The sequence below is a fragment of the Monodelphis domestica genome, chromosome 8, assembly GCF_027887165.1.
Source record: "Monodelphis domestica isolate mMonDom1 chromosome 8, mMonDom1.pri, whole genome shotgun sequence".
Taxonomy (NCBI): domain Eukaryota; kingdom Metazoa; phylum Chordata; class Mammalia; order Didelphimorphia; family Didelphidae; genus Monodelphis; species Monodelphis domestica.
In genome coordinates, this window is record NC_077234.1 from 49,036,528 (window position 1) to 49,054,642 (window position 18,115).

Sequence of the window (18,115 nt, forward strand, 5' to 3'; positions counted from 1 at the left end):
TTTCCTGACTATTCCCTTATCCCATCTAGTTGTTGATGCTCTCTTTTCCACTCTGAAATTGCCTCATATCTAAAGGTATATAAGTAGATATTGTTATGATAGGAATACGCGTGGGTGTGGGTGTGTGTGCCCCCTTCTTAGGACTTACTACTAAGCTTTAAACAGATCATGATCTGTATTACTGGAAAGAATTCCCAGACCAGGTGTTACTTAACTGCTGAAATCTTGCATATCCTCCCTCATCTTAGTATCTTTCCTAATGAATAGAGAAGAGAAGTGAAGGTTCTTTCTTTGTAATGAAAGTCCAAAGGTAAACAGGTAGTGCAAAAACAGCCTTCATTTTGCTTTCCTCAGTAATGGAAAATTAGTAGCTGAGGTTATTTTCTTAAATGAATTGTTATTTTAAAAAGGATTCATTATCCAGCTTTAGAGTATTTATTGCCTCTGAACCATTTACTGTATTTAGAAAACTTCTTTTGATTTCTCATCTTCATGTTTAAAAAAATCTGATAATGCTTTTTGCCTCCCAGCAATTAATGGAAGAGTTTATGGAAACACACAAGGTCTGATCATGCATGTTGGAGATACAGTGAACTGGTATTTGGTGGCCATGGGAAATAATATGGACATTCACACTGCTCACTTCCACGGCCATAGCTACATCATTAAGGTATACCTGGTCTCTGAAAATTCATTTTTTCTGGTGCTTTCTGAATTCATTGATGAACTTGTGTGGAAGTGGAAAATGATAGCTAGGATCACAGCTCTAAAGCTAGAAGGGACTTCAAAGGCCAACTAGTCCAATTCCCCTCATTTTCTTTTTATTTTATTGTTTAAAGACTGAGCATGCAGATGTCAATCTTTATTTTCTCATAAAATGAAAGAAATGAACTTTTCAAGGTTTTTCAGATTCTTTTTTCCTCACAAATATGACAGATTCTTTTAAAAATACATCATCCAAAATACCTACAAAAGCCCAACCACCCATAGCCATATAGACCTTAATTGAACCCAAGGTCCAAGGGGGTCTGACTGATGACAGCGAGTTGGCAGATGTAGAAATTATGCAACCACCTGAATTCCCTTGAGTAATTGCACTGATGTTATTTCATCTTCCTCATTCAGGGTGCTGGAGTTTATCGCTCAGATGTTTATGATCTTGTCCCAGGAACATTCAAAACTATTCAAATGTATCCAAAAGATGCCGGAATTTGGTTATTCCATTGCCATGTCAGTAATCACATTAATAGTGGAATGGAAAGCACTTATACTGTTTTAGAAAAAGAAGGTAAGGACATTCAAGGGATCTGATGATGATGAATGCTATTGTGACCTCAGCAGTTGAATGAATTTGTATAAGGCAAGAAGAAACATCATTGGTTGAGAGACTGGAAATTGTTCATTCGAAAATTACCATCTTGCAAAGATAGAAATACTGCTTTTTTTTTCTTCCTTTGAAGAAATTTAAAGTAGTCCTTCTTTACCACTTTAATGTTAGCCGTTGTGCAGACCAATTCAGACTTGGAAGAGATGTTAAAAGTCATAAAGTCCAACACTGCCTTTACAAATGTGGAAAATGTGGAAATTGAGATCTAGAAAGGTTAAGTGAATTGTCCAACATGACAGGTACTTAGCAGAAGCAGATTGGAATTCAGGTCCTCGAACTCTGGATCCAATACTCTCCCTCTACCTCCTATTATTCATTTTTTTCAAGTGAATAATCTATCATTAAGCAAGCCATAGTCATAAAGCCATGGCTGTAGTATTTATGGTTTTGACTTTTACAGCCAATCTGTTTCCTGTATAGTACCTGTTTATAGAACGTTCAAGTGGGTGCTATATTTATTTCTTTGTCGTTGTTCAAGAGTTATGTATGCTCAACTCTTTGTGACATCATTTGGGGTTTTCTTGGCAAAGACACTGGAGTTGTTTGCCATGTCCTTCTCCAGCTCATTTTACAAATGAGAAAAAAGAGGCAAACAAGGATTAAGTGACTCACCCATGGTCATATAGCTTGTAGATGTCTGAGATTACATTTGAACTCGTAAAGATGACCTGATTCCAAGCCCTGTGCTCTATCCACTGCACAACCCAGCTACCATATATGCTTCTCCATTGTTCTTTTTTGAAGTTAGGCGGGCAATATGGAATCATGTATGCATCTCCTATTAATCAGGTTTGGCACAATGCCTGGTTTTGCAAAGTCATTTTTCTGAAGGGAAACAATTAGAGGACTGGAAGCAGACAGCCTACTCTGGGATGGGGAAGGTAGATCTCCTCAAGAGATGGTAGGAGTAGAATAGCGAAGAGAAAGGAGCTCCGTTTGCTGCAGGGCCACATAATATTAATGTGAATTATGGAGAGGAGGATACATCATTTTCAGGTGTGAAGTGCTTTCCTCACAAGCCCACGAAGGGAATAGTGCAAATATTTCTATTACCATTTGGCAGATGAGGGAACTGAAGTTCATAGAATTTAACTGAATGCTCCAGGCCATACAAGTAGGGAATGCCAGAGCTGAACTGGGAAGCCAGGGCTCCATATTCAAAGTCCAATACATACATCCACCAAAAAGTTGCCTGTCCTTCTTGGACAAGAGTCATCACTTTGCAGCCTTGCCCTTGAGATGGCGTCATATCTCCTCACCTACCACATTAGAGAGAATGGGAAGCAGTGGGAGGAACATGGCTCAGAGGTCCTGGACTCTGAGCAGTTCTTTTATACTTTCTAAGTATGGATTAAACTCTTGCAAATAAAAAAAAGTACTAACGAGGTCCTCTGCTTTTTGGAGACATCTTCTGGGGAAAAATATTTAATTTAATAGTAATCTAACATTGGAGACATTTCTGTCTGAGAGAGGGTGGTGGAGATGCGGTGGGCAGGGAGTGGGAGAGAGGGAAAATGAGTGAGGGGAGAAAGAGATGGAGGTGAAGGGGGAGAGGGGGGAAGAAAGAAAAAGGAGAGTGAGAGGGGGAGAGAAGAAGAGAGAGGGAAGAGAGGGAGAGAGAAAGAGAGACAAAGAGAGAGAGAGACAGACAGGGAGAGAGAAGGAGAGAGCGATACAGGAGGGAGGGAGAAAGATAGAGAAAGAGAGAGAGGAAGGAAAGGAGGAGGAAGAGAGAGAGAGAGAGACAGAGAGACAGAGAGAGAGAGATGAGGTGTTCAAACTGGTGTCCCCAAGAAAATTATAGGTAATATTAGGATATAAACAATATATAGATCTATAGTTATTATAAGGAAAAGAAAAATCACAATATGTTATTTTTAAAAAGCTGTTTGGGGGTAACATTCTGAATACTTGAGTAACATTCTGGGAATATAAAAGGAAACAAAAGATAGTCCCTGCCCTCAAGGAGCTCCCAGCCTATTGGAGGAGACACGTAAACAAATATGTGCAAACTATATAGGGGTATAAATGGGAAATAATCAATAGAGGGAAAGAAGAGAGGTGAAAAGTGGTGTAGCAAAGGTAAAATTGATAGGTCTTGGCAATGGATTTGTCTGGAGGTTGAGAGATAGAAACTAGAATGATATCTGAATAGTAGAAAAGTGTATTTCCCTTTAAATGGAATAGAAAGCCAATGGGTGGATATAGGAAACTACTACTATATAATTATATTAGGAAGATAATACTCTTTTTTCTTTAAAATTTTCATTTTAAAAATATTTTCCATGTTTACATATTTCATTTTCTTTCCTTCCCCTCTACCCTCCCTGCTCCCCCCAGATCCAATAAGCACTTCCACTGGGTTATACAAATGTTTTCATTTATCCCTATTTCCATATTATTCATTTTTGCAATAGAGCAGAAGTCACTCTTTTTCCACCTTTATTCCATTTGTTTCTTTTTTAAAGCCTTTCCATCCTTGACCAATTCCATCGTTAAAAAGGGAAATCTTTTGGCCAAAGAAATATTATTTCTTAATATTTATAGAGAAACTAAAAAGAAGTAACAAAAATGTTTTAAATATTCTTCCAAGCTCCCAGGGCCTCAGTTACCTCATCAGAAAAAAGTGAAAGGATTGGATTCAATGGTTCCTTTATCCCTTCCAGCTCTAGATGTAGGCGCCTATGAATACAGCTTAAAATAATCTAAGATAGATATATGGAAATCCATAAGAGCCAGGCACAGTGTGATGGATCAAAGGTCTGCTCAGAATCAGGAAAAAAGGGGTCAAAATCCATGTGTGATGCTTGGCAACTGTGGGACCATAAGCAGCTCACTTAAAGTTCTTCAAGCCAGAGAGCTCTTGGACTATAATTAGGGAGCATTTGTTCATTTGCCTAGATAAAGGAATTTTCCACACTGTGTGTCCCCTAGAAAGAGGAAATCACAAGTTTCATTGACAACAACAACAAAATGTTGATGCAAAGTGCCAAGATGTACAATATAACACACATTTAGTCAGCACATTCCTTTGGGGCTGCTGTCTTACCAGCTCTTTTGCTGGGGACAAAGAATTATCCACATAAACAAACCTTCAGTGGTTCTTATCTTTTATTTGTTTTGATTGGACGTGCTCACTGGAGGAGGATCTATTTGGAAAATTACAAAAAGATGATGGAAACAAGAACAAAGAAAAGCTTTATTCTGAAAGAGACTTTTTCAAGGCCTTTAATATATTTCTTCTTTTTATTTATCACTTAAGCCAGCTGTTTGTGACTTGTAGTATTTTCTAATTGTAAGTCTGTGATTCTATGATGCGAGGAATTTTACATGGCCAGGGCTTTCAGAATGAAAAACTCTCTCTCCTCCTTCTTCTATGACCCCACCTTTAAAAAAATAACTCTTTTTTTATAACTTTATTTTTTTTATAACTTTTTTTTATAACTTTTAAAACTTTAAAAAAAAAAAACAGAAGAGCGGTTAAGGGCCAGGTAATTGGGGGTTAAGTGACTTACCCAAAGCCACTCAGTTAGGAAGTATTGGAATTCAGATATGAACTCAGGACCTCCCATCCCGAGGACTGCCCATCTACTGAGTCATCTTGTTACCCCAAACTCTCCTGTAGTAAATGTATACAAATTGCTTTGTAGAACTTCAAAATCATCAGCTGTTTTTACTTTTATTGGCTTTAGAGGTATTCGTGGAGAGAGAAGTGCTAGAGCATCCGAAGGGCTAGCCTTGCAGTCAGGAAATTGTTGTTATTCAGTTGTTCAGTCATGGGTGACCCCATGGAATTCTTGGCAAAGATGCTGGAATGGTTGGCCATCTCGTTCTTCAGTTCATTTTACAAATGTGGAAATTTAGATAAACAGGGTTGAGGGACTTGTCCAGAATTGCATAGTTTGTAAATATTTGAAGTAAAATTTGAACTCAAGTCTTCCTTCCTTACTCCTGGCCAGTGATCTATCCAGGAAGCCACCTATCTCCATGGAGTCAGGAAGACAGAAACTCTATTAAGCAATGGGACAAATGCCTTAAATTCTCAGTACCTCCTCACTGCTAGGAGCACCTCACAGCAGAGGGAAGCCTAGCTCCTTCTCAGTCATATTATTATTAGAATGAGTCTCTCTTCAGCCCCACATGAGAATGACTTTCCCCTTGACAACAGCCTCTCAGCATCCCAGAGCTTCATGTGAATGAGAAGGGAAAATGGGCAGGGATGCCACCTAGACTCCTGCGTCACCCTGGGTCCAAGAGGCTGTGGCACAGCCTCTCCTTCCTTAGGTGGCCTCAACTCTAGGTCTTCACTATCCACCAGGAATCTCCCTGGACAGCTCACAAAAACCTTCCTTCAATAGTGGGACTAAGAAATTAAACTTTAATATTCAGGGAAGCTAGAGAATGGTATTCAGTTCCACAAATGCCTTCTCTGTGCAAGGTACTGAAGAGAGAGAGTCAAATAACATAGTCCCTGACCTCCAGGAGACTCAGTTCTATTATATAAACTGAATTAAGCAGCTTGTTATGGCCTGCCCTAAAAAGGTTTCTATGGGGAAATTCTTTCCAGTTCCAAACAAATGACTTTTAGAAAGGGACCTGCATCTAGGAGGAAGTGGGAGGTCTGCTGATGACTAACAAATGACAAAGCATTTATCATTTTTAAGGCTCAAGATTTAAAAGAGAAAAATTATTGCAGAAATTACGTAGAAGTCAGTCATGTAATCTATTCCAATCCATATCACTAGTCCATTATCTCAAGTTTTAATATGTGAACCAGGGTGCTGGGTACTTTTTAACATGGAGTTTTTCTTTGAATCTCTCTGTCCTGCAGAACAAAAGACTTCCATCAAGTGATTCTGATGAGCCTGTATCCATGAAAATAGAACTGAACACCCAAGCCTGCCGCGGAATATGGGAGTTAAATTAAATTACTGACTATAATTAGTAATTAGGTATTTTAAAAAGTAACAATTTCCTTTTAATCTTTGAAAATGAACTGCCAGAGACTTCAGTAGGGTTTCATCATAGGAGTGTGACACTACTAGGGATCATTGTTGTTGTTCAGTTATATCTGACTTTTTATAATTCCATTTGGGGTTTCCTTGTCAAAGCCACTAGAGAGGTTTGCCATTTCCTTTTCCAGGTCATTTTACAAATGAGGAAATTGAGGCAAACAGCTAAGTGACTTGCTCAAGGTCACACAGTTATTAAATATATAAATTTTAACTCACATCTTCCTGACTCCAAGCCCTGTGCTCTTGTCTACCTAGCTGCCCTTGCTATTAGGGATAGTGAGTGGCAACAGTGGTAGCAAAAGCTTGCAAAGATGGCAAACACAGTCATTTTACTCATCTGGAAATAATATAAATTCTAGTGTAACGGAAAAAAAATATATGGTTAATATCTATAGCTTCAGAACAGTCCCAACAATACTGTGTGGAGTCTTGCCCCTTTTTCTCCACCCTTCTGGAAACTAGAGGATACTTTCTGAGCCATTTTGATTTCCTAATACTTTTAAGGCTGTCTATTTCATTCCCCCACAGTTTGAGGGGCTCAAATATTTGAATACTTTCTCTTCAATTTGTATTGATGAAACACTTTATTGCAAGCAGAACACTATACTAGACCATTAGGGAAGTGGGGGGGGGGGAGGAAGCCTCAGTGTATCTTGAATCCTATTTATCAGGGTCCTACTCCCTGCAGAGTTATAGCTTCTAACTTATTCGTGCCTCGTCATCCTAAGTCTTGTTGATATCTACCTGTGAATTCTCCCTAGAAGCCAGGCCAGTCACACTTGAGCCCTTTTTCTGATCTTTCAGCATTCTCTAAGTACCAGTGCAGTACCCAAATCTAGGAAGTGTTTCCCTGTGTTATGTATAGGGAGGGCAGCATATGGAAAGAGCACTGATTTTAGAGTCAAAGGATGTAAGTTCAAATCCTTCCTCAGACATTCACTAATTGTAGGATCTTGGGTAAGTGGCTATCATTGCTCTTGTCTCTAAAATGTGGAGGTTAGAATTCAGAGTTTCTAAAGTCCCTTCTAGCTCTAAATCTAGGGCCAAGTGATACCCACCCATATTGTTTTATAAAGGAGAAAAACAAGTTGGATGAAATAGTCATACTTCATCCTTAACATAGAATATGTGAGGGTGAGGAATATTAAGTCATATCTAGAAAGTTGAATGGGGGCAGTTAGATAGCACAGTGGGTAGAGACAGACCTGGAGTTGGGAGGACCTGAGTTCAAATTTGACCTCAAATACTTTCTAGCTATGTAACCCTGGGTAAGTCACTGAACCCCATTTGTCTAGTCCTTACCCTTCTGTTTTAGAGTCAATACACCATGTTATCAACTCCAAGATAAACAGTAAGGAAAAGAAAGAAAAAAGAAACAGAAAGAGAGAAAGAGAAGTGAGAGCAGAGGAAGAGAGAGTGCAGAAAGGGAGATTAGAGAGACAGAAGGAAAGGAAGGAAGAAAGGATAAAAAAAGAAAGAAGGAAGGAAGGAATGTTGGAGAAAATATTGTATATATCTTCCTCTTCCTTTACTCTTCTATTTATTTGATTCAGTTCATGAAACTGCAGACCTCCCAATGGAAAAATATCTGGAAATATTACAGTTTGATTATGGTCCTGATATGTCTTTCATGTAACTAATAAAATAAAATAATATGCCTAAAACTCAGGTCTAAGAATTTCATTTCCTTATTGAAAAAGCATCTAATGCCTCAAATATAAAATACAAATTCTTTTTGTCATTAAAATATTTTATAATCTGGCTTCTACCTATCTTTTCTGGAATCATTGCTTATTACGCCTCTTCATGCATTCTACATTCTAGCACACAGAGTCCACTCACAATATTTTATCATAAGTCCTCTTCCATCTGGAATGTTTGCCTTTCTGACCTGCACCTCTTTCAAGACTTAGTTTAAGGGTCTCCTCCCACAAAATGTCCTTTCTGATCTCCCAATTGCTAGTGCTTCCTCTCCCCCCCAAATTTGTGTACAATGTACAATTACTTCTCTGAGTACATGTTATTTCTACCAAATAGAATGTAAGCTTTTTGAATGCAGGAACTGATTTCATTTTTCACAAAGCAAGCTTGTAGTAGGTATATAATAAATACTTGTTGAATGAATGAGAAATTGCATGAATAATTACAATCTTCACATAATGTTAAAGAATCCACTTTAGCCAGTAGATTCAATTTTCCACTGTATCTAATCTTTTATAAATTAATAGAGAAATGGACTCAAATATTTTGAGTCTCTCCCTTCTCCTGCCTGTGGAATTCTTATATTCCTGAGATTAACATGCAGTGAAATGCTTAAGGTATGCTTAATAAAATCATGAATTTAGACCTTCAAGGATCTCAGAATTCACCATAGACTCATTCGTTCTTCATAAGTAAGGAAATTGAGGTATTAAGATGTACAATAGTTTTACCATTTACCAGATAGTAAATTGTCAGAGAGAGGGAAAACCCCAGGAACTAGGTACTCCACAAAGTAGGTCACACCCAGTTATGAAATAACCAAGAGCGGGCTTGAATAGAACAACAAAAACCCCAGGAAAGTTAATACTGCACCATATCACATTAAAGCCTCTTTTAGATTCCCCCCCAAAAAAACTTTTTAGATTTCCCCAAAAGGTAAGTAAGCTTTTACCTTTGAATTTACAAAGTTCTGTGTGTGACAGAACACTCAGATAAAATTCCAGGATTACACAATTCTTTAGACAATTTCCCATAAAAAGAAAACAATTTGGAGCATGTGGTTGTTGGCAGACTCCAGAGTTGGCTGTTTTATATTGAAACCCTACTGTTGCCGCAAATTGAAGGACACCTCTTTTAGTTAGTCATTGAAGAATTCTGTCTGCAACAAGTCTGCTTTGACTTAGAAATCCAATAAACCAAGTTGTTTCAAAAGAGAAGGAAAGAATTAAATAAAAGACACATAAAGTGGCACGAGAAGCTGTTCTTTAAGTCTCCTGATCTCAGACTTGGTGCTTTGTATACATACAGCAGTCACTTGATATTTGCAAGACAACTTTCATTTGGATTTAGCAGGTATAGGAGTCACTATAGATGTAGACCTTTGGTGATGACTTAAATTCAGGGACTACAAGAGTTAGTAACTAGAGAGTCATCTGGTCTATCTATAGCTACCATTTTATTGATCAGGAACCAGAGGTCCAGGGAGAGTTGTTTAACTTTGCCATACAGCTAGTGAACCATAAAGCTTAGATTTAAACCTAAATCTTCTGACTCCAATGCTAGCACTCATTCATTCCACCAAGATGTCTATTTGTGGTAAATAGGGGTAAAGAAAAGAAGTGGAATTATTTCCATTGCTGTGAATCTAAACATGACCTTCTAAGACTTGGTGAACTCCCTCTGCCTCCTCCTATACCTTTAAGCAAGAAAGAAAGAAGGAAAGAAAGAAAAAGGAAGAAAGAAAGAGAGAAAGAGAGAGAAAGAAAGAAAGAAAGAAAGAAAGAAAGAAAGAAAGAAAGAAAGAAAGAAAGAAAGAAAGAAAGAAAGAAAGAAAGAAAGAAAGAAAGAAAGAAAGAAAGAAAGAAAGAAAGAAAGAAAGAAAGAAAGAAAGAAAGAAAGAAAGAAGAAGGAAGGAAGGAAGGAAGGAAGGAAGGAAGGAAGGAAGGAAGGAAGGAAGGAAGGAAGGAAGGAAGGAAGGAAGGAAGGAAGGAAGGAAGGAAGGAAGGAAGGAAGAAGAAAAAGGAAAGGAATGGAAGGAAGGAAGGAAGGAAGGAAGGAAGGAAGGAAGGGAGGGACGAAGCAAGCAAGCAAGCACATAGGTGCTGGGCATATAAAGGCATATAAAGACATATAAGGTAGTCAACTATTCTCAAGGTGTATACATTACCTGCATGACTAGATTTGATTCTCACAAGATATTTCTAGGCTATCGCCACATGGAAAAGTATTTCTCAATTACAGAGTAACCAACCTATCTTGAAACTCTAGCAGAATTGACCTCTGTCCCTCTAGGTTTAACTAACAGTATTTCTTACAGGGCATACTCTTTACAATCCGTGCTAGGCACCAAGTTCAGTGTACACGGATGAAGACAACTCATGCCGGGGTCAACAATGTCCTCAGGGTTGTCACAGTGCTCCTTTCTGCTGATCTTTAGGTCCGTTTTCTTCACTAACCATCCTATTGTGAGTGCTGGCTGTCTCTGCTGGTCTGCTGGCCAGAGAGTTGCTCTTTGTGATGATCGTATAGAGAGTTTGGCTATGTACGTCAGCCTCTTCAGGCTCGCTGTTGCCATGCTCAGGAATGAGGCAACTAGTAAGACTCCTTGCCTAGAGAGAGCTCCATCTATTTTAATACATAGTGTTCCAGACTAGGGAACCAATAAGGAGCATTGAAGCAACAAAGCTATGGCTTTCTACTTTTTACACTTTTCTCCTGATCCACACACCATGGCTCTGGACAACTATCTGACTTAGAACTAGAAAATTCCTTTCCAGTCCTCATAAATACTCGCTTGTCAATCTGCATCCTCATACTGGAAATCCCATTCAACAAAATCCCCCAAACATAGCTCCAAGAGGGACAGAGGGTAGTAGAGTTCCATTCCAATCCCTTACTACAGCCCAATAGGAATGCAGAAAAACCTGGGGCAAGAACAGAGGACTGATGGCTTCACAGCCATCAGCCTTCACTCCTGTCCCACACCTCTGCCTTTCTTTTTTCACATCTACTACTGACAAATTGCTGTCTCTGTTATAGCATTCTGGCCAACATGCAAGTCCTGGTCTTTCTTTCTACACATGCAAGAGTGTGCATCAGACCTTTTAAGCTGAAACTTCCATCGTAAACATGCATTCATTAATTCAACAAGATGTGTTTTGGGACTGGTGGATAGTCAATGAAACAGAGGGAGGTCAGGGAGTGCCTATTCTACTGTCTCTGACCCATGACTTGATTTATCCCAAGCATCTATTTCTAGGACAGATTACAAAGCAGCTGTTATAATCACCCTGCCTTACTTATATTCTTGATTGAAACTTTCTTAAAGAATTTTCTCCTCTAACCAGGAGAGAATGTTCTGAATTGACTTATTAAATAAATAAAAAAAGAAACACACACACACAAAGAATTTTCTCATCTAAACAGTGGAAAATGTTCTAAATTGACTAATTAAATAAAATTTAAAAAAGAAAAAAAGGAACACACAGGAATTTTCTTCTCTAACCAGGGGAAAATGATCTAAATTGACTAATTAAATAAAATTTTAAAAAGAAAATAAAAAAAGAAACACACACACACACACAAGAATTTTCTTCTCTAACCAGAGGAAAATGTTCTAAATTGACTAATTAAATAAAAAGAAAAGAAAAGAAACACACACACATACAAAGAATTTTCTCCTCATCAGCAAATTTTTTTCATCTGGGTCTGTGATTTCATCAGTGTGGAAATTCTTTCCTTGGATGTAGGTTCATTCATTCAACATTCAACCAGTATTTATTGAGCCTTTACTATTTATCAGGCACTCTGCTAGATCATGGAGATTCAAAGACAAATGTTTGTCTTTGACAAATATAAAAAGTTGTCCATAGCCTTAAGGAGCTTATTGCCTATTGGTGATCATTCATTGATCTATAACTTACAGTCTTAGACAAGCTCTTGGGACACAGAAAGAATGAATAACTTCTGTAGGGTCACACAGCCAATATTATTCACAGGCAAAACTTGAATTCGGGTTCAAGGCCTGCCGAAACTATGTTTAGGGTTATAATGGAAACTACTAAACTAGTTATAAAAGTAAGGTGGAAAATCTGTGGCCCTAAAAATGAGTTCACTAATTATTGAGTTAATATTGTCCTGGCCACTGATTCATCAGGCAGACTGTAGGAGTGATTCTAGGCAGAAGAGAGCCCTCTGGAGCTCCGAGGATTAAGAGAATAGACTTGAACCCTGAATTTTACAGAAGAGGGGAATGAGGCCTCTGAAGGTAAAATGACTTCTATCATAGAGGCAAAGATATAGAGTTCAAAGGAACTTTAGAAGCCATCTAGTCCAAAGTGCTAATTTTTAAAAATGAGGAAACCAAGGCAGAGAGAAGTGAAGAGATTTGCCCAAGGATACACAGCTAGTAAAGGACAAAGCCAGGATTCAAATTCAGCTGCTTTGATTACAAATCCAGTACTCTTTCCACTGAATCAGAGTTAGGGAAGGGGGAAAGGAATAAGCATTTTTGGAGCACCTGCTATGTTTCAGGCACTGGCCAAGCACCTTACAAAATACAGATATCCCTTTTCCAAGATGATTTTCCCCCACACAATTTTGTTAGCTCAAAGATTGGCATAAGAAATTCAATGGGAATTTGGGCAGAGCTTTGCAGAAACTGCTGATGACTCACAAAGGAAAAGTTTAGAAACTCAGAAATACATAAAATATGTATATAGCATTATATATATATTATATATATATATTATATAATATAATATTTTCCTGTCCTAGAATATATCATATCAATAATAACAACAATAAAAGATATAATATTCAATATATTTTCTCTTTTAATACAGTAAATATACATAATTTCTTTTTTTTTTAAGTTAAAGTTTGCCAAAAAGAACCGGAAAGCCAGCAGATGACACACAAAGGCTAGAAACGCAGAGATAGCTTAAAAAAAATGTTAACTCATAAATGTATATAAGGTACTGTAAACACTCCATAAAAGAAAAAGAAAAAAATTCAGACTTCTTCTCTGGTATAAAGGGAGGGCCAATACATTTTAGGCATTCCACTCTCCCTGCAATGCTAAAGGGATGCTTATGCTATCTATCTCACGTGAGATTTGCAAAAACTCTGGGAGGTGAGTGCTATTATTAAATTCATTTTACAGTTGAAGAGACTTTGGCAAATGAAGTTTAAGTGACTTGCACAACTAATAAGTGTCTGCAGTAGAATTTGAATTCAAATCTTCCTGACTCCAAGGCCCAGCACTCTATCCACTTTGCACCTACCTTGCCTAAGAGACTTCAGAGCTTGGGTAAGTCCCTGAAAACACAGTGGATGCTCAATCTTCCTTTCTTCAAAACTGGCTTCTACGAGTTCTTAACCTCAAGTCTACAACCTTTTTTTCTTCTATTTTGATGATGCTATTTCAACAAAATTAAGTTCCTTTGTAATTTTATCTATTTTATTTTCTATTTTAAAAAACATTTTGAGAAGGGGTCCTTTTATTTCATCAGACGAACTATCCCCAAAACACAAAAACATTAATCATCCTAGCTCATGTCCCTCATCTTTTGAATTCTGTACTTCAAAGTCAGGTTGGGAACCATAGCTGAAGAGAGGGGAAGGGAGTGGCTGAATGACAGAATGACTAAGAGATCCAACATCAGCCTCCAAGGTCAAATGTCTTTGTTGTTTCTGTTCAGTCATTTCAGTCCTATCTGACTCTATATAAGTCCATTTGGGGTTTTCTTGGCAAAGATTCCGGAACAGTTTGCTATTTCCTTCTTCAGCTCATTTTATAAATGAGGGAGGAACTGAGCCGAAAAGGTTGTGAATTGTCCAAAGTCACGTAGCTATTAAGTGTCCGAGGCGGGAAGATGAATCTTCTTGACACAAGCCCTGCGCTCTATCCATTGAACCACCTAGATGCTCCTAAAATGTCTAGATTTATTTCTATCCTAATCCTAGTCAGTTTATAGCTAGTATCCTTAAATATTTAAATATTTTATTATTTAATTTAATTTCATTAATTAATCATATATAATTAATTATATTAATTAGTAGTCGTAGTCTCTCGGTAACCGAGGATGACGATTGTCTTTGTGCGTGAAGGAGATTTAAGTGGAAAAGTCGATGCACAGAGACAGTTCCACTCTCTCGGCGTTGGAAGCCTGGGTCCAGTGGCATGAAAAGTCATTACATCTGGAGACTTCCTCAGCTGCATTGGATGGCAGTGTTGTCCTTTGTGCTCCAACACGCCCTCAGCATCTTCATTAATTTAATCCTCCCCTTAGCAGATAGAGCTCTGGCCTTGACTTAGACTCTTTATCTATAAATGAAGGCAAGGACACTACTGGCTATCTACCGTGGATGTACACACAAAAATATTGGAATGGAGGGGATTCAGATAGCAAGGGGTTAACTGTGGGACTTGAATAAACCATGCTGAATCCATCTGGTGACAATTCTGGCACTAGTTCAGTTCTCTATCTATTCATGGACGGGTCTAGTCCAATTTCTGTCCCATGAGAAAACTTTAGTCAGTTGTTGGAATTAGGAGAAAACCTTATTGTGTTGCTTGAGCCTAGCCCTGGATGGCTCGACCACTCTACCTGCTGTTTAGAGACCCTTCCAGAAACCCAGTCAGATCCAAAGAATAATGCAAGGAGTTTTCTCACAATTACACATCTCAAGCAACCCATATCTGAAAACTGGCCACATAATAGGACTCGGTTCTTTTTTCTGTGTTCTTTTGATTGTTTACAGGCACTTGGGGAGAGTGGGTCACCTCTTTCTGAGTTTAGGGAATTACTCCTATTCACTCCCACTTGGAAACTCCAATTAGAAGCCAGATTACCCAATGATGTGTGGTTTTCTTTTAATTAATTGGCCTTATTTTAAAAAATTTTAACATATAAAAGTCTGTCCTTCCCCTCTTTCTCCTCTTCCCACCATATTGAGGTCCAGTCCTTAGCTGGGGAAGGGACCTCGTGCCGATTGCTGGGCAATTTGCATGTATTGCTTAATAAATGAATATGCTTAGAAGAGCAAACCTTGGTTTCCTCAGCCATTTCATCTTTTATTTACCAAGATTTTGGTGGGGTCAGCCAGGTCAAATCAGAACTCCAGCCCACACTTTCAGAAAAACTCCCAGAATACTTCAGTTAATCTTTCATTAATCTTTCACTCAGGGACTTCTCGGAAGCCTTTCTCCAAAGGTCAGACTCCTACTCTTGATCTCTATTTCTCTCTCTCACTCTTTTTTAATCCTTCCCTTCTGTTTAAAATCAATTCTGAGTATTGTTACAAGATAAGGACTAGACAATTTGTATTAAGTGACTGACCCAGCCTTAAGCAGTTAACAAGTATCCAAGGACAGATTTGAACCCAGGACCTCTCATCTCCAGGACTGGCTCTCTATCCAGGGAGCCTCCTAGCTGCCTCAATCCCTATTTCTTCTGAGCTAAGGTAAGGTGCAGGTTTTAGGTTTAGATTAAGTTTGCTCCAGGGTTTGGAGAAGTTCAAGTTTGGGTTAAATGTGGACCCACCCCAAGGTTGAGCAAGTTTAAGTTTGCACTAAATTTCTTGATAAACTGAAGCTTAAATTTTCCCCAGGGATCAGAGAAGCTTGGGAAATTTGGGAAATTTGGGGTCAGATTCGATTTGCCCTGGGGAGTGGGGTGGTTTAGGGTCAAGTTTGGCTTTCAGATGTTTTTCCCCTTGGGATTCATGAAAAGGACAGGTACTTGGGGCTTCCCCTTTGGGTGCTCCCTGTAGTTATTGGAATGACTAAGGAGAATCCTACTGACATTTGACATAAATCTACAAGAGATTTAACTGCTAGTTTGTTTTTGGTTGATTTCATTATTGCAAAGAGAAAAAATGTAAACCAGCAAGTATATGTTTGTCTTGTCATTTTGTCTGTTTTTTTAAGTCTGTAAAATGTGGCAAAATGTTTGTCTTGCATCATGTTTAATGTTTTGGGTAGATTCTGTTACCTTGAAAGATTTCTAAAGGGAAAAAAAGCCAGGCAGAAAAACTGCTAACAGACTCCAACCCAGGAGTTTAGTCTGCTGGTGATGAAGGAAGTTCTATTCTTGAAGCAGTTGTCCCGACAAGCAGGACTCCCATTCTACGCTTTCATGTAGAGTTTGGGGGGGAGGGGGGTGGAGGGGGGGTATTATTTTATTGGTTTTTTCCATCTTATTTTATTGAAATATTTTGTTTTTATATCACCTTCATCTCCAGATATTTCCTTCCTCCCTCCACTGCCCACCAAGCTATCTCTTGTAACAAAGACTTTAAGAAGTGGATGGGGAGGGGCAGCTGAGTAGCTCAGTGAATTGAGGGCCAGGACTAGAGACGGAGGTCCTGGGTTCAAATTTGGCCTCAGACACATCCCAGCTGTGTGACCCTGGGCAAGTCACTTGACCCCCACCTTACCACTCTTCTGCCTTAGAACCAATACACACTATTGACTCTAAGATGGAAGGTGAGGGTTATTAAAAAAAAAAAAAGAAGTGGAGGAGGAGTAATTAAGCAAAACCAACTGATACATTAGCCATGTTTCATGTTTCGCAAATGTTTCAAGAATTACCAATGTAAAATGCTACAGTAGAACAAAATATGTACTATCCATTTTCAGTTAAGAAGACCATGGTCAAAGATGATGAAAGACACAAATAGTTACTGTTGAGGGAGCTATGGGAAGGCAGGAACATTATTACACTCTTATCAGATCTGGGAATCTCCCAATTTATTTGGGGGAGGGGTGGATGGAACAGCCATATCTAAATCTGAAAAGCCCCTTCTTTGTTCACAAGGACTGGGGTACCACTCTGTGTTCTCTATGTAGGGATGGGGTCTTGGTCTGCTTTGATGCTAGGGAGTCTGGCCTCTAATGAAAGGGGGATCCCTTTTCCAGCATTCATAAGCTCATTAAACTTCTATCCCAACATCCTAGGGAACTTTTTACTTGTAGCTTAGTTTTTCCCCAAAAGTAGTGAGGAAAGATGTTGTCAGCCTACCCTAGGGATCACATAGGGGAAGGTCACTTATTTTTACACGTGTGAGGGTTTTAAAATTAATATTCAATAATTAAGTATTATATTTTTAAAGTTTATTAATAATAACTAAAATAAAACTTACACCTAATTCAGCTGGGTTCGCAAGAGAAAAGAGAGAGGGAGGAGTCACAGCAAACTTAAATACAATCACATAAACTCAAGGAGGGGAAAGTATTCTAGGAAATACAGAAAGGAATTTTGGGTAATGCAGTTTTTAGGGGTTCAAGAATTTCCAAATATATATATGAGAAATGCTAAATATACAAGACTCACAGGGTACAATAACAAAAAAGAAACTTCAAGCTGGATTCAATATATTACTAATATTACTAGTATATGCTAATATTACTAGTATTACTAATACTGGGGGCATCTGGGTAGCTCAGTGGATTGAAAGCCAGGCTTAGAGGCTTTCCTGTTTTCAAGTCTCAGCTAGAATCTCATCTTCTTTATGAAGCTTGTATTGCTAATATCTCCAAGATGTGTGTGAATGTATTTTTTTTTTGTTATCTTTAAAGTACAAACAAGGGGGCAGCTGGGTAGCTCAGTGGATTGAGAGCCAGGCCTAGAGATGGGAGGTCCTAGGTTCAAATCTGGCCTCAGACACTTTCCAGCTGTGTGACCCTGGGCAAGTCAATTGACTCCCGATTCTAAGATGGAAGGTGAGAGTTTAGGGGGAAAAAAAAAAATATATATATATATATATAACTAGTACCTCAGTCTTCTGGGGGACTAATACTTATCACCTCATCAGAAGATAAAGACAGGATCAAGGGACCTGTCAGGACTTGCATCTTCATAGCAAGGAGCAGACCCCAAAGCACCTACATGGTCAGCCAAAAGCAGGAACAGTAACTCTGAGCACAATCTGTGGAATGGTCCTATTGATTAATTCAGCATCCTCTAGAGCTAGAAAAAAATCCTAAACTGTACACATTCTATTGTGA

General features: G+C 38.5%; 2 protein-coding genes across 6 annotated transcripts in view; both read left to right on the top strand.

The window, feature by feature from the left end:
* Positions 1–8,066, top strand: part of LOC100017608 (ceruloplasmin-like) — a 48,314-nt gene extending 40,248 nt beyond the window's left edge. Inside the window, exons 17-19 of one of the 2 annotated variants that reach the window (XM_001371081.4) lie at positions 531–670; positions 1,126–1,288; positions 6,219–8,066. In XM_001371081.4, the coding sequence (XP_001371118.3) occupies positions 531–670; positions 1,126–1,288; positions 6,219–6,241 (326 nt within the window). In that variant the 3' untranslated portion in view covers positions 6,242–8,066. Of the gene's footprint in view, positions 1–530; positions 671–1,125; positions 1,289–6,218 lie in introns of those variants that run through there. The other variant, XR_008914261.1, reaches the window with a different exon arrangement.
* A 6,983-nt stretch (positions 8,067–15,049) lies between these two features.
* The window catches only part of LOC100017675 (ceruloplasmin), a 68,347-nt gene continuing 65,281 nt past the window's right edge, over positions 15,050–18,115 (top strand). For 2 of the 4 annotated variants that reach the window (XM_056808292.1, XM_056808293.1), the window contains exon 1: positions 15,050–15,570. The gene's annotated coding sequence lies outside the window, so the exon portion shown is untranslated. The remainder of the gene's footprint in view (positions 15,571–18,115) is intronic. The other 2 variants (XM_007502059.3, XM_001371125.5) reach the window with 1 other exon arrangement.